Source organism: Lepisosteus oculatus, chromosome 2 (assembly GCF_040954835.1).
Source record: "Lepisosteus oculatus isolate fLepOcu1 chromosome 2, fLepOcu1.hap2, whole genome shotgun sequence".
Lineage (NCBI taxonomy): Eukaryota > Metazoa > Chordata > Actinopteri > Semionotiformes > Lepisosteidae > Lepisosteus > Lepisosteus oculatus.
In genome coordinates, this window is record NC_090697.1 from 69,425,882 (window position 1) to 69,439,937 (window position 14,056).

General features: G+C 47.1%; 1 protein-coding gene across 3 annotated transcripts; it reads left to right on the forward strand.

Moving 5' to 3' along the window:
- The first annotated feature begins 30 nt into the window (after positions 1-30).
- On the forward strand, positions 31-11,242 carry polm (polymerase (DNA directed), mu). Of its 3 annotated transcripts, none has more exons than XM_069182072.1 (11): positions 31-1,004; positions 1,243-1,423; positions 2,167-2,265; positions 2,746-2,916; positions 3,150-3,221; positions 3,325-3,445; positions 6,672-6,804; positions 7,012-7,114; positions 7,678-7,977; positions 9,070-9,153; positions 9,997-11,242. In XM_069182072.1, exons 1-11 carry the CDS (start codon positions 826-828, stop codon positions 10,081-10,083), a joined length of 1,530 nt encoding a protein of 509 aa, XP_069038173.1. In that variant the 5' UTR covers positions 31-825; the 3' UTR covers positions 10,084-11,242. The 3 variants fall into 3 exon arrangements, with proteins under 3 accessions (XP_069038173.1, XP_069038178.1, XP_069038182.1); XM_069182077.1 differs by having other exon boundaries at positions 2,746-2,859; XM_069182081.1 differs by lacking the exon at positions 2,746-2,916.
- The last annotated feature ends 2,814 nt before the right edge of the window (positions 11,243-14,056 follow it).

Consider the following 14,056-nt stretch of genomic DNA (forward strand, 5'->3'; position numbering starts at 1 on the left):
GCAACTTCAGTCACTAGATTGATGCTAGTCGCAGCCTGAAAGTCAACCGAGAATCAATTAAATCTGTTTTCTCGAGTAATGTTATTATTGAGTTATACGTTTTCTTTACACCCGTGCTTATTTATTAGTTCATGAGACATTTTAAACGTAACAACCTCGGAAAAAATTATAATAGCCTAGTTAACAGTTGGTTACTTATAAAACAGAAAATGCTTTAAAGATTGAATAGAGGACAGGCAGAATTAACTTTTAATCAGACTTTTTCTTGTCTGATTAATTGTTAATCATCAGTCACAAATGCAAATTGTAACGTTAATATAAACGTAACTAATAAGAATCATCACTACCATTTAAGCTTTTCATGCGGTGTTTCCCAATCGGATATATTTTGATGCAACACCGCGGCATAGGGGAGAAATTGGAGCACAGCTGCGGTCGCCTCCGGGACAGAAACAATGTTTTCAGGAAGTTAAATTGCTCAGACACCAACTGCAATTCTTTAACACGCTTAAGTCTGGACATTGACTATGTTTTCAGGTGTAATTCATTGCTGTGACTGACTGGAGTGCACACATTATAGTTAAACCATAATACTAGTGAATGTCGAAACCGTATTATTTTATAGGGTTCACTGCGTTTTTGAACGACTTGAACTACGGACCGGAGTTACAAAGTTTCAAAATCGGAAAGGAAATAAATACACATAATCGAATAAGCAAAAATGGAATTTAACGCAGTTTAAGACTCCAGTCACTTTTCGTTGAAACGATTTTATACAACAGAGCGTCACAGCACGGAAATCTCGAACCCCAACCTCACCTATCCATGGTCCCGTTAAAGCGTAGGAAGACGGTGCGCAATGACGTAAACTGCGAGAGAAATGAAGTCATTAAATTCCCCGATGTCGTCATTTTCCTCCTGGAGCGCAGGATGGGCGCGAGCCGCAGGGCCTTTCTCACGCGCCTGGGGAGAAATAAAGGCTTCCGCGTGGAGGACTGCTACAGGTAGGAACGTGGTACAACGAAATATAAACGCTTTAAAAACTGTAAGTGCTGTGCACAACTTGTAAAAGCGACAGTGTTGGATACAGAGATTAGAAAATAGATGGATGGACTACAAATCAACTGTCTGAAACAGTGGTCAGGGCTCTGGACTTGTGACTGGAAATTTGTGTGTCAAATCCATTTTGTACCCTTCAGCAAGATGTGCCACTCAGCAGGACCTGCTGTGCTCTTGTTGCAGTGATGCTGTCACACATGTGGTATCGGAGAATAACACGGGGGAAGAGGTCGTGGACTGGCTGGACAGACAGATCCCTGGCGGATGGACACCCAGACCTGTCCACCTGCTGGACATCAGCTGGTTCACAGAGAGCATGGGGGCAGCCAGGCCGCTGGACGTTCAGGACGCACACAGGCTGAAGGTCACTGAGCCCAGGGCGTGCCTTGTGCTGTACTGTCTGGACATGACATGAGGCAACAGGCGCCAGCTTGGCTAGCTTTTTCACTCATGTAATTTATTATACTCCAGTCCGACCTTCCATCTTTTCAGTCTCTGCACCAGCAGGGAATAGTTCTGTGTATCAAGAGTGACCTATTTCCCAATAGGGAAGCCTAATAAGAGATAATCGGGGGGGAGTGGTGGCACTGTGGCTAAGGATCTGTGCTTGTGGCTGGAAGGTTGCCGGTTCAAATCCCAGGGCTGGCAGAGGAATCCTACTCCGTTGGGCCCCTGAGCAAGGCCCTTCACCCTGCTGCAGGGGTGCTGTACAATGGCTTCTCTCCCTGTCTGTGTGTCTCATGGAGAGCAAGCTGGGGTATGCGAAAAGACAAATTCCTCATGCAAGAAATGTTATATGGCCAATAAAGTGATCTTATCTTAATCATGCTGTTATTTCTATCTTGCCTGTACCAAGAGGTTGTTTTACCTTGGTTAAAATGTTGCTCAGTCTTGTTCTTTCACTACTGTACTACTACGCCTTCTAATCTGAATCGTTGGTAATTATTTTACCCACTGCTCCGCGATGACGTTGTGCAGTAGAGTGTCTGTCTACATGGGAAGTGAGACCAACTCCTCTGGCGCCTTCAGTGCGACCTGACTCTGCAGTGCACTGGCAGTTTGGGTAGTGCCAGCTGCCGGTTTGAGCTCATCTCGTTGTGTTTGCAGGTGAAGTCGGTGTCCCAGGCAGGTGGCGGAACGAGAACAGTCAGTCCCTATGCGTGCGGGAGGAGGACTCCCCTCCAACATCACAACAGAGCCCTAACAGTAAATATCCCCACTTGTCTCCGCTCTGTGCATTTTTGTGTTTCTGATTCCATCCCACTGAACCACATGTACTGTATAACACTTATGTTTAAATATTTTTTAAAATATTTAGAATTTGGAATTATTTTTAGTAGATCCTTTGGCCTTTGAGAGTGAGGAAGAGCAGACAGGTTCCAGGATAAGTATCCTTACCATGCAATCGCTGTAGCAATATAGAGGGGGAGACCTGTTGGTACCTATTGGAGGAGAGGCTGTGTTGCTGCTAATCCCACTCTTCCAATTCTGCATTCCCCCTCCACACCTGGGGAATCCTTGTCACATTTGGCTAGAATGACCAAAGCTCGAACCCACAACCCGCGCATTGTAGAGCTCATTGTGTTGGAACATCTAAGGTGGCCCTAACATAGCAACAGCACCCTGTGTAGACCTGCAGGGCACTTGTTTGCCCAGTCAGTGCTACCCTGTGCGCCTGGCCCACAGGATGCCCTGGAGGTCCTGGCTGAGAATGCGGAGTTCTGTGACAGTGAAGGGCGGAGCCTGGCTTTCCGGAAGGCGGCGTCGGTGCTGAAGGCTCTCCCATTGGCTGTCCGGAGTGTGGGTGATCTGCAGGGTATACCATGCCTGGGGGAGCACTCTCTCGGAGTCATCAAGGTCATACCATTCAAATTGAGGGAGCGGGGGTGTGGTTACTGTATTTTTAATGTCTTACTGCTACTTATGATAAAGCCCAATATGGTTCTCTCTCCTGATGTTTTAATTAGGTGCTAAAACTGAGATCGTCTCTCCTTACATTCTTATGCCCTTAAAGGGTTTATAAACTTATGTTTCGACTGTCTGCTTTGCTCTTTGTTCACCTCATCTCTCTCGGTCCCTTTCTCTCTAAGGAGATCCTGGAAGATGGCTTGTCCAGGGAGGTGGAGGCCATTGTAGAGTCCGAGCGATACCAGGCTATGAAGGTGAGCAGTGTGTGAACTCGGGTCTGTACTGGTGAAGGCGGTGTGTCTATCGGATTCTCTCCTTTGTTAATGGGGTATCTCTGTCTTGCGCTCGTCGTTTCAGACCTTGACGGGTATCTTTGGGGTGGGTGTGAAGACAGCGGACCGCTGGTTCAGGGAGGGGGTACGGAACCCCAGTGACCTCTTGACGTCCGGCCAGAGACTGACCCGGGAGCAGGAGGCAGGTACTAGCATTCCGGGCTTTGCTGTCCTCTAAATTGAGAAGGTCTCTGATTCTAAATTGATTCATTCTGGTCTGGCTAGGAAAATGCACTGCAACAGGCTGCATACCCCCTGAGATGAGCCATACGCAGGGCTCGCTGCTGAGTGGAAGCTCAGGGTGTGACACGTATTTTCGCTGAAGCGCACTCAGTGTGGATTGATGTGTCAGTGGGACTTCCTGATCAGGTTGAATAGGCAGGCGTGGAACAGAGCAGCTCATGAAATAAGTGATCCTTTAGTTTCTTTGTTTTTTCCGAGGTCCACAGTCCAGCTGACTTTCCATATCACTTTAAATGCTCAACCACTTTATACCCATGGGATAGTTTAACAGCTCCAGCCATTCACTCATTTTCTAACGGGTTCTTCCCATTCAGGGTCACAGGGGAGCTGAGGCCTATCACAGAAACTTTCCCAACAAGGCCAACTTTCCCAGAAACCAATTAACCCATCAGTATACGGTATCCCTGTAGGAGGAAACCAGAGTAGGAAACCTAAGCAAACATTGGGAGAGCATACAAACTCCACACAGACAGATCCCCACCCCCTGGGACCTGAGCCCAGTGCAAGGCAGCAACACTAACCAGTGCGCTACCGTGCTGCCCCCCATCTGACTGATACAACTCCAACTTTTCCTTTTTCTTCTGCCTTGAGGTGTGGATGATTTTAAAAAGATTCAGAAAACCTCCAGGAGTATGGACAGAGAGAGGCAGGTTTGGGAACCTTTGATAACTTAGTATGTTCTTGGATTTTACCTTCACTCAAGAATGTAATCCCATCCATTCCTGCCATCAGTCTAGTGTCGCCACAGGACGTCCAGATGTTCTCTATAGACCACTGGGTTTTAAACTGGGGTGCACACCCCCCCCCCCCCCCGGGGGTGCAAGATGCCCTTAAGCTGGGAGTGCGAGACATGCCAGTTTTTTTTAGAAGGTAAATCGCTGAAAACACTAATTAAGCACAGACACTTAAGCACAACGACTTTCATCAAACCTTAGTATTTTAAAGTCAATGTAAAAAATATATTCTTAGTTTTGCTGCAAATTTAAAAAAAATATATAGTTCTCTCTCTTTCATTCAATAGTTATGATACATTTCAAGTTTAGAGAACTGACCTGCTTCAGCAATTTGTGATCAGGGGTGCGTGAAGATATTTTGAGAACCAAGAGGCTGCAAGCTGCAGTAAAGGTTAAGAACTGCTGCTATGGACACATGGGAGATCTGTGAGCTGCTATTGGAAAATGAGAGAGTCCACCATAGTGGGTGACTGCTCTGTCTGTGACCTGAATCCCAGGCCCATCAAAAGCCGGCTGCAGCCATCAGCAGGTGACAGATGTGTCTCTGGGAGACCTCACTGCGGCATTGTGGGAAACATTCACAGCAAAGTGTGTGTGTGTGTGTGTGTGTGTGTGTGTGTGTGTGTGTGTGTGTGTGGCATCAGGAAAACGGACAACAGTGCCAGATGCTCCGGACTTGAATGGGATGTTTGCTGCATCTTTCAGCCAGTGGTAACTCAACACACACGCGGTATGGTGTGGAGAGGAATGAGTGTGGTCTGGGGCTTGGCTGGGATTTGGGCCAATAAAACAAATTAAAGGCTTCAGACTGCAGCGAGCTTGTCTGAGGTTTGTTTCAGAAGACATGGTGCTGCTGCCGGCTACAGTGATGGATGAGGGGGAGAGGGAGGTCACCTTGGGCGCCCATCCCATGTTTAATGTGCTGATGAAAATAGTTTGACCTGGAGGGGGGAACGGGGGCCGGGGGTGAAATTACTTTGGGGCCATAGGAGCCCCTCTATAGCGCTGTCCCGTGTGGGTGGTTTCAGACCGTGTCCTCTGGATAGCCTTGCAGAGTTCACAGAGGAGACTGAGCCTGTACACAGACTACACGGAGGCTTTCCAGCTTTTGAGATTACCCCCCTTCCATTTCTCGCTAATGTAGTACACCCCTGCAAGAGCCTGAGGCGTCTTGCTTGGCAATAAGAAGGCAGAAGCAAGCATGTATATTGTCTAAAAACACACCCAGAATCTGCTAAGATAAGATCACTTTAATGGCCATGTACAATTTCTTGCATTAGGAATTTGTCTTTTCGCAGACCCCAGCTTGCTCTCCATGAGACACACAGACTGGGAGAGAAGCTTGGGGTCAGAGCGCAGGGTCAGCCATTTATACGGCGCCCCTGGAGCAGTTGGGGCCCAACAGAGTAGGATTCCCCTGTGGGTTGTGGGATACGAACCGGCAACCTTCCAGCCACAGGCACAGATCCTTAACCACAGTGCCACCACACCGCCCGGTATGTTACTGATATGCTAGATATGTTATGATCAGTTCTATCTATATATATTCCTATACATACAGTAAATGTACCACAGACAATTTGGTTAAAATGCTTGACATTTTATCAACTTTTAATATGGGTCCTTAGATGTGAACTTTGACTAGTACTTCAGACACAACGTGGGTTACAGGTTCTCGCATTAAGAACAAGATCACAGAGAGAATTTTCTTCAGGACAGGGGTGACTTAGATGATCACAATCTTTTACCATCCCTAATGAAGTGTAGTCACCATATTTAAGTTTGTTCCTATATTGAGCCACAGTGGCTCTGTGGGCCAGAGTTTGTACTGGTTTCTCACCTCACTGTATAACAGCAGCTGACTTGAACCCACAGCCCACCAGTTACATGACTAGAGATGTACCAGCCATGCTACACTGTCCCCTAAGCAATCACCATGTAGACAGTGGTGCATGTCTTTTGCTAACATTATATAGGATCTGTCTTTTTTTATCTAACATGCAGAGGTATTAAACAGCAGTTGTGAACATGTTGGCTATGATCTTCCAGGGGCATGACCCCCCCAAGCTGAGGCCCTAGAGACCAGCTGAGTCTCCAGTGGGTTTATTTATGTTTGCTAGTTTAATGTCAATGGAAAATGTACTGTATAATTTTTATGTTTATTGCTCTTTCAACCATTTCAGTCCAAAATCTGTACCCTGGCTCTGTTAAGCCAGGGTGTATTCTGGAACTCGAGAAGTATCTTTTTTTCAGTTCCCGTTTTCCTCACTCCATCAGGTTTTTCCATTTAAATGAGACGGCATGCTCATGATGGCTCTCTCCAGCTCTGCAGTTGTTAAAGTTTCAGGTAAGGCTTACTCAGCTGCATCTGGGCTCAGTCTGCTCTTCTGCACAGGTGTGCGGCATTATGAAGACCTGTCCACACCCATAACCAAGGAAGAGGCTCATGCTATTGGCCAGATTGTGGAAGAGGCGGTTCATACTGTCCTGCCGGGGGCGGAGCTCACTATCACTGGAGGATTTAGAAGGTAGGCGTGGCTTCGTGGTGTTTTAACATCGATAGGTGCTGATGTTGCATTTTGTTTCTTCGAACAGGTGCAGTTGTTTACTTGATTACATGTTTAAGTTGAGTGTGTAGCAGTGACTATGGAAAAGTTGGTTATTAGAATACAGTTGGTAGGAGAATCAGGAAAGTCTGTGTTCGATCACTCCACTTTCTCTCCCTCCCTCTGCAGAGGGAAGAAAACAGGCCACGATGTTGACTTCCTCATCACACACCCAGAGGAAGGAAAGGAGGTGGGACTTCTGCCCAAAGTCATCAGCTGGTTGGACAGCCAGGTAAAGGAGAGGGGCGAGCATAAGACTTCAGATTCATCCAATGCCTCAAACCAAAGGGAACATACTGTGTTAAGGTGTGGAATGGGAGGGAATAGTTCCCTTGTGCGAGATCTTTACTCTCTTTTTTTAAAACGTTTTAAAAACTCTTAAGAAAGTAAAACAGCAAGGCTGCTGAGTGGTTTATCTAATACTAGAGCCCACGTGGAGCACAGTCCGAGCCCTTTATTCATCCTCACTTTAGACATCGCAGACGGACAGGCTGCAGACACCTATTCCTGTTCCTGACACCTGTTGTAGCTGTAATAACTGGGGACTTTCATTACCCCTTTCATGGATGTCTGTGTATTCATAAACACTGAGAGATTCTGCATTGCTGAATGAAACAGTACAGTAACAACGTAAAAAGTGTTTTCTTAGATTTGGTGCTGGAGGTTTTGAATTGGAGAACAAGTGCTGTTTGCAAGACCGGTTCTTATCTTTTCTGGACACTTCTTACGTTCAGAGTGATGGCTGTGATTTCCTGCTGTTCTGGCTTGTGAATCCCACTGTGTCTGCTTTTCCAGGACTTGCTGCTGTATCACAGGGTGAAGGACAACACGTACTCAGAATCAAAGGTACAGCTGGCTCGCTCCCAGAGCAGCATGGACCACTTCGAGAGGTGCTTCTCCATCTTTAGGCTGAACCGCCCTCTTGCCAGGCCACCAGAGCCTGGAGCCTCAAGTGGAGGGACAGCCCAAGAGAGTGCAGCCTCTGGGGGTCACTGCTCAGGCGAGCCCAGGAGCTGGAAGGCCGTTCGTGTGGACCTGGTGGTGACACCTGTTAGTCAGTTTGCGTTTGGCCTCCTGGGCTGGACTGGTTCACAGGTACAGTGTTCATGCCTGGGTCACTCCAGGAACTGTTTAGAAATATTTATACTTCTGGTTTTGTTTTTTAATTCATCGGGACAAGTAATTTATTGGAATGTTTCTTGTGCGCCACAGCTGTATAAAGGACCAACATTCTCTAATTCTGTGGCTCCTTAAGATGGATTTTGTGCAAGACCTTTATTTTTAAGTAAACCACATGTGCCTTTGCAGAAGGGAAAGTGCAATTAGAACTGAGAACAGGAGGCTTTTTCTATGCACATAGGGTTGTCTGGGACTGGAACTAGCAACCCAGCTACAGTGGAATAGTCAAAAATTGGTGGATCAGATCGTCTGATCAGTTAGCTACTAACCACCAAATAAGCTAAACCAAACAAATGCCCCCTCTCATTTGTAATTGTTGTGATGTTAGACTGTAACACAACCCAGCAGTCTTGCAGGGCAACAATATTGTCCTGTGAAATCTAATCACTTGCACTTATTATCATTATTGTCTTTGATTATTTCAAAGATCTTAAAAAAAAAGGGTTGTACAAGATAAGACAGAAAATAACCTTCATTTGAAACTGCAGTTTGGTGAACAGCTGCTGTCTGACAAAAGTGGAGAGCCTAGCAGCAGTGTTCTATTAATGCCAGCACAGTCTCGCAGACTTCCCTGTTATTATTACACAGACAGCAAGGACTGCTGTGCTCCAGTTTCTCATCACAGTCCGGCCATCAGGTGTCTCAAACCGGGGGACCAGGCGCTAATTACTTAATTAAGTGTCTGCTCAGGTTAATTAACAAGCTGAGTTCCTGTGGCTCATCCCAGCCTTCCGGTTCCCCCTCACCCCCACCATTTCCCAGATCTCGATCTCTCCTGTGAGTCTCTGGTCTCCGCCTTCTGTCCGTTCTCGCTCTCCTCTGGCTTCCTCTTTTTCTTGACCTGCTTTATGTAATCATCACCTGTGCTTCTCTCTCCCCCTCCCTCAAACTCGGATTCAAACAGCTTTATCGGTATGACTGGTAAATTAGTGTTGCCAAAGCATATACAATTGATACATCATCTACATACATTTAGAAAACAGATCTGTCTCTCTGCTCTGTCTGCAGCACTTTGAGAGGGAGCTGCGTCGCTGGGCAGGGCAGGAGAAGCACATGTCCCTGAACAGCCATGCTCTCTACGACAGGACACAGGTGAGGCCGATGCACCCTCTCGCATCTTACTCCAGATTCTCGCTCTTTTTATTTACTCTCCAGTCCTCTGCCCAAATTCCTCTTCACACAAGGTGAAAGTAGATGCAAAACAAGTTTTTGTTTTTTTTAATTTTAAATCCCAACGCAGATGTCTTTTGGGTTATTAAAAAAAATCAGTTTAAACACAGACAGCCAGCATTTCCATCCCATCCCCACTGAAAAGTTTTTTTTTTCTGGGGATGAAACACGTCGCTCCATGGCGTAATGACGGTGTTGATGTGCGTGCAGGATGGATCGTGTGAGGACACTCGGTCGCGTCTGTGAGTGGGGGGCGCTTTCCCTGCGGGGTGCCGGTTCGTGTTCGGCACGCGCCCATCTGGTGATGCAGACGAGTGCGCTGGGCCCTGCTGGAGGAGACCGCCTGCGTGCACCAGACCCCACGCCTTCCCCTTGTTCCCATAAGCCCGCTCCTCAAGAGGCAGTTCCCCTCCAGGGGCACGCTCGCCTTTCCCTGCTTGTGAACTGCTGCTGAACCCCGTCTCTCCCCGAGTGAAGGAGCTTGCATATAGGCTTCCCGAGCTTCATTTGTTATCCCGGGAGCAGGCACACCTGAATGACTGACTGGATCCCTGCTGTCCTCCTGGTGTACATCCAGGGGCTCAGACAGCTGTCCTGACTAATTCTCGCTCAGGTCTTCTACAGTTGGAAGTGTGATCGTTATTCCGCAGCTCACAGCCAGCCCAGCAGATGGAATGTGTACGAAAATGTCGTGACTCACCAGGCTTTGCTGTAAGCGGGCAGAAGTGTGAGCCCTGTTATTAAAGGTCTCTTTTTCTGACGCAGAACGTGTTCCTACCCGCCAGCTCCGAAGAGGAGATTTTCTCCCATCTGGGGCTGGAGTTCATCCCCGCTTCCGAGAGGAACGCCTGAACCCTGGCCCACACAGGTCTCTGTGGGAACGGTGTCTGAATCACTCCGGCATCAGTTCCTGAGGGACAGACATTTACCACCCTTGGACCCGAGTCCTTGCAGCGACACCCTGGCCAGGAATCAAAGAAACAGATGTGGGAACTCCTTCTCCTCCCCTGCAAGAGCAGAGGAACTTTCTACATACCACTTTAAAACCTTTTAGCTTTTTAAATAAATTAATAGAAATCGGGGGCATTTTTTGGACATTTTTACAACGTGGTGGTCAATCAGAATCCCCAGAATCAAGCCAAAGACAAAGAGGGGCAGGTTACAGCAAACATCAGTACAAAGGGTGTAGCAGCCCCTCAGACTTCCTTATTGCAGGGGAGAGAGTTGAGAGAGACCCCTAAGGAATGGCTCATCAGCCTGACAGGCTTCAGAGGGGTAATAATGGACCTAGAGGACAGTACATTAAAAGCTCAGGCAGCCTGTGAGAAAGGACTGAACCTCACTGGTTTGATCGGGAGCTAAATTAGAATTGCAGAAGATGATCAAAAGTGGGACTGCTGGCTCTGCACATTTTGCCTCAATTCATTCTTTTTATTATGAGGTACCCCTGGGCAGACTTTGAAAACTCCCCAGGCAGCACCTGGCACATCTGTTTCACGTCGGCCTCTGGAAGAAATGTTCGCCTTTCTTCCGCGTTATTCAGCGCAAGTGCTTGTTTTCCTTACCCTCGAGACCCAAGTTCTTTATAAACCGAATTCAGACTGAGTTATTTGGTACTGCTGATGAGATAAGTGCTATACTTCAACACGTGAGTCACTGGAGAAGACGCTCACTGCAGCTCCGAAGACTGCATTCGCTGTGAGCAGCTTCATTTTCCACAGATTGCACGCTTTGAGTTTCTTTGAGGCAGGGGGAATAGTTGTGGTTGTGAAAAATGAGGCATAGTCAAAGCGCAGTTTTGACTATAATTTAGTTGCGCAACACAAAGTAATTTACCTGCACAAGCTGCTGGGACATGCCACCTCTGAACCTGATATTGGAGCTTTTCTAGTTTGGGGCTTGTTATTCCTGTTTTTTTTTAGGTATGTAGTTTAACAGCAGTGATGTGTGCAAATATTTGGATCAGGAGACTTTTTCGCATGATGGAAATAAATATATAAGGTCATTGAAATGTTGATTTTTCGAATTTAATTACAGTTTTGGAGCTTATATACTGTCTTTGTCTGGCCTGTTTTCATATCTTAAAGCCATGGCAGTGAATCTGGTCTTATAGGAGAAGCTCTGAGCCTAAATTGATGTCGGGGAACTCTCTAAAAATAAGTTGAAAAGACACTTAAGAATTATGCAATAGTTGCATTAAAGCAGTACTGCACAGCGACATATCATAATAAATTAGTTATACCCTTCCCCTGGGAGTTTACGTGGTTGTGGAAGGAGGATTTTATGTAATAAAAGGCAACTGATAACTAGAAAGAAAATCCAGAAATATAGTAAAAAGAGTTCTTCTATATTTAGAGGCATTAAAATGCAACAAATACAACCACACGTTCAGTGTCTCTATAGTGATAGTACTGAGCAGAATTGCCAGAACTCCTGGCATTAGGTTTGCCTGCTACTCAGCCCATCCTGCAGCTGCAATCCCATGGTGCCCTGCTGTGCTTGCAGGGCAGGCTGGGTCAGCAGATGACCCTGTCACGTTGCCAGCCATTTTGCAGAGGGATCTGTGACTGTCATTGCTCATGTGTTATAATTTAAAACCGACTACGTCCTGTAATCTGCCTGCAGTGTAGAGTAGCGGCTGGGCCTCTGGACACATAATTGGGGGTTGCGAGTTCAAATCCCCGCTGTGGACACTGCTGTTCATATCCTTGAGCAAAGTACTTTATCTCACACTGCTCTAGTCCACCCAACTGTACAAATGGGTCCCTGCGTTGCTGGGAGTACCCTTGCAACTGTCCTCTAGCATCTTGTTTAAAGAGGAATCATATCCACTTAAGGCAACAGAAAATGGGATGAGCTCTAACCTGATGAGTCTCTGGGGCAGAGTTTAGCCTTTGCTTTAAAAACAGGATGCTGTTGTTGTTAGGGCTACATTACCTCCTTTAGCAGGGTTTACCCAACCTATACCCCCAGTGCAAACAGGCTAAAGCCGAGGACTGTGGGCCGCAGACAGGAGGAGACACAGCCTGGATCTGAACCCGTGATCTCCGCACCTTTGGGTTTCATTCAGACTTTAATGCCAGCGAGCAGCTCAGGACCAGCCCTCACAAATGGCTGAACTATAAAGCGTTTCCATGTCCTCTACCTCCCAACTCCCTTCACGGGCAAAATGAAACCCTCCCAGAGTTGTTTCCGATACCCGGACGAGAGCTGATGCCACCTGAAACATGCGGGCGTTTCCAAGTTGGCTTTTGTCCTCCCGTTCCGTTCTGAGGACAGCAACACCGACGAGGGCATGACCCGGCCTCCCCCCTTGGTGCAGACGAGGGAAGAATAAGCTCGATGTGGCCTGGTTGAACAGGAGAGCTCTGCGCTGCCTTTCTTCGGCGTGCAGCAATACCTGTCAAGCTCGGTGCCTCCCGTGACACTAGAGCTTTTAAGGTTGTCTTTTCAGGAATGGGAGAGAAAATAAGAATGAGTGTAAAAACAGGGGGGTGATAAATATTTGATATGCCACGGTCGGTGGCCTCCCCCCCCGTGTGCTGTAATATTGATGGCTTGGCCCCTGGGCAGGGCTCTCTGCTCTACGCATTAACTCAGCCTGAGCCCTTCCTCTCTCTCACTGCCTCCCTTGCCACTGCCTCGGCTCTCGCTGTTCTTCTCCGGCTTTTCTGACATCTGGCCGGGCTGCGTTAGACGTCCTGCAGCCTAATTTCATAACGCTACTTAACTGCCTGTGTAACGCTCAGGGTTCGCACGTATGTTACTACCAGTCGCCTTTTTTTGGGGACCATGAAAAAGTTGAAATGAGATGCCCTGAGGTGGGCTGGGAGAGAAAAATTCACTGGATATGTCTTCGTCCACACCGAGCTCATCGCTCTGCCCTGTCCGACTGACAGCATTAAAGTCTGGGACTCCTCCTGGGCATACTGCTGTCGAGTTTGGAATAAAATGTGATAATATCAAATTGCCATGCCAACACTGGTAAGTTCTGAGCGTTAAGGATACTGGCAAACATCCAGCTCCGGGGGACAAATCCAGAGATGAAGCCGAAAGTCATAGGCCTGATGAAGAAAGTCTTAATAAGGACTAGGAAGGATAAGAGCAAGACGTACAGTAGTTCTAGGGTGCAGACTGAACCTCTAAACAGGAATTCAGTAGTTGGGTCAAACTCTGGTTAACACCAGGTTTCTAGGATAGTGTTTTTCATGTTTACTTGTCTGGCCGAGGAGAAGGCAGACTGGCTGTAAGGTGGAGGCAGGGAATGAGCCAGGGAGCTGCTGCGAAGGTGATGGAGGAGAGAGATTTATTCATTGGAGAGCAGAAGTGGGTGAGATTAGAGTCTGCTCTCCTGATCATCTGTTTAAAAACTCCATTAAGGGATTTTCGATTTACACTTGGTTTAAATACGTGCAGTGAACTTGATAAACTCTGAAAAATCGAAATCTGTAAGGAAATAAAACGTTCCTGACCACATCTGCAAACAAGGGGAAAAGGGAAGTAAGTGAGGTGTCACAGAATCCAGGAACACAGAAACCCAAGGAAAAAAACAGAAGTCCCACGTCTCTCTGCTTCTTCCTGTTAAACACGCAGGCAATTTCAGGCAGAATATTGCTTATTTCTGTTCCAGAGTCTGGCTACGCTGTGAGGTCAATTAATTTAATTAATTTGGAGGAGGCGTTAAATTAAGGAGGCAAGCGCACTGCGCATGCTCACATCTCTGATCTGTCAGGGCTAGGGAAACTGGGTGGAATTCACGTCCCCTGCTAAAACACAACTGCTGCAGAGGGTGCCAGGATTGCCTGGGCTGTGCCCACTTCTTTTG

What these genes read in the sequence shown, in the direction of transcription:
- polm (XM_069182072.1), top strand. Translation starts at nt 826, where the DNA reads ATGGTCCCGTTAAAGCGTAGGAAGACGGTGCGCAATGACGTAAACTGC. An exon ending in ACTCTCTCGGAGTCATCAAG is followed by an intron (nt 2,917 to 3,149) that starts GTCATACCATTC and finishes TTTCTCTCTAAG; the next exon opens with GAGATCCTGGAAGATGGCTT. An exon ending in ATCACTGGAGGATTTAGAAG is followed by an intron (nt 6,805 to 7,011) that starts GTAGGCGTGGCT and finishes CTCCCTCTGCAG; the next exon opens with AGGGAAGAAAACAGGCCACG.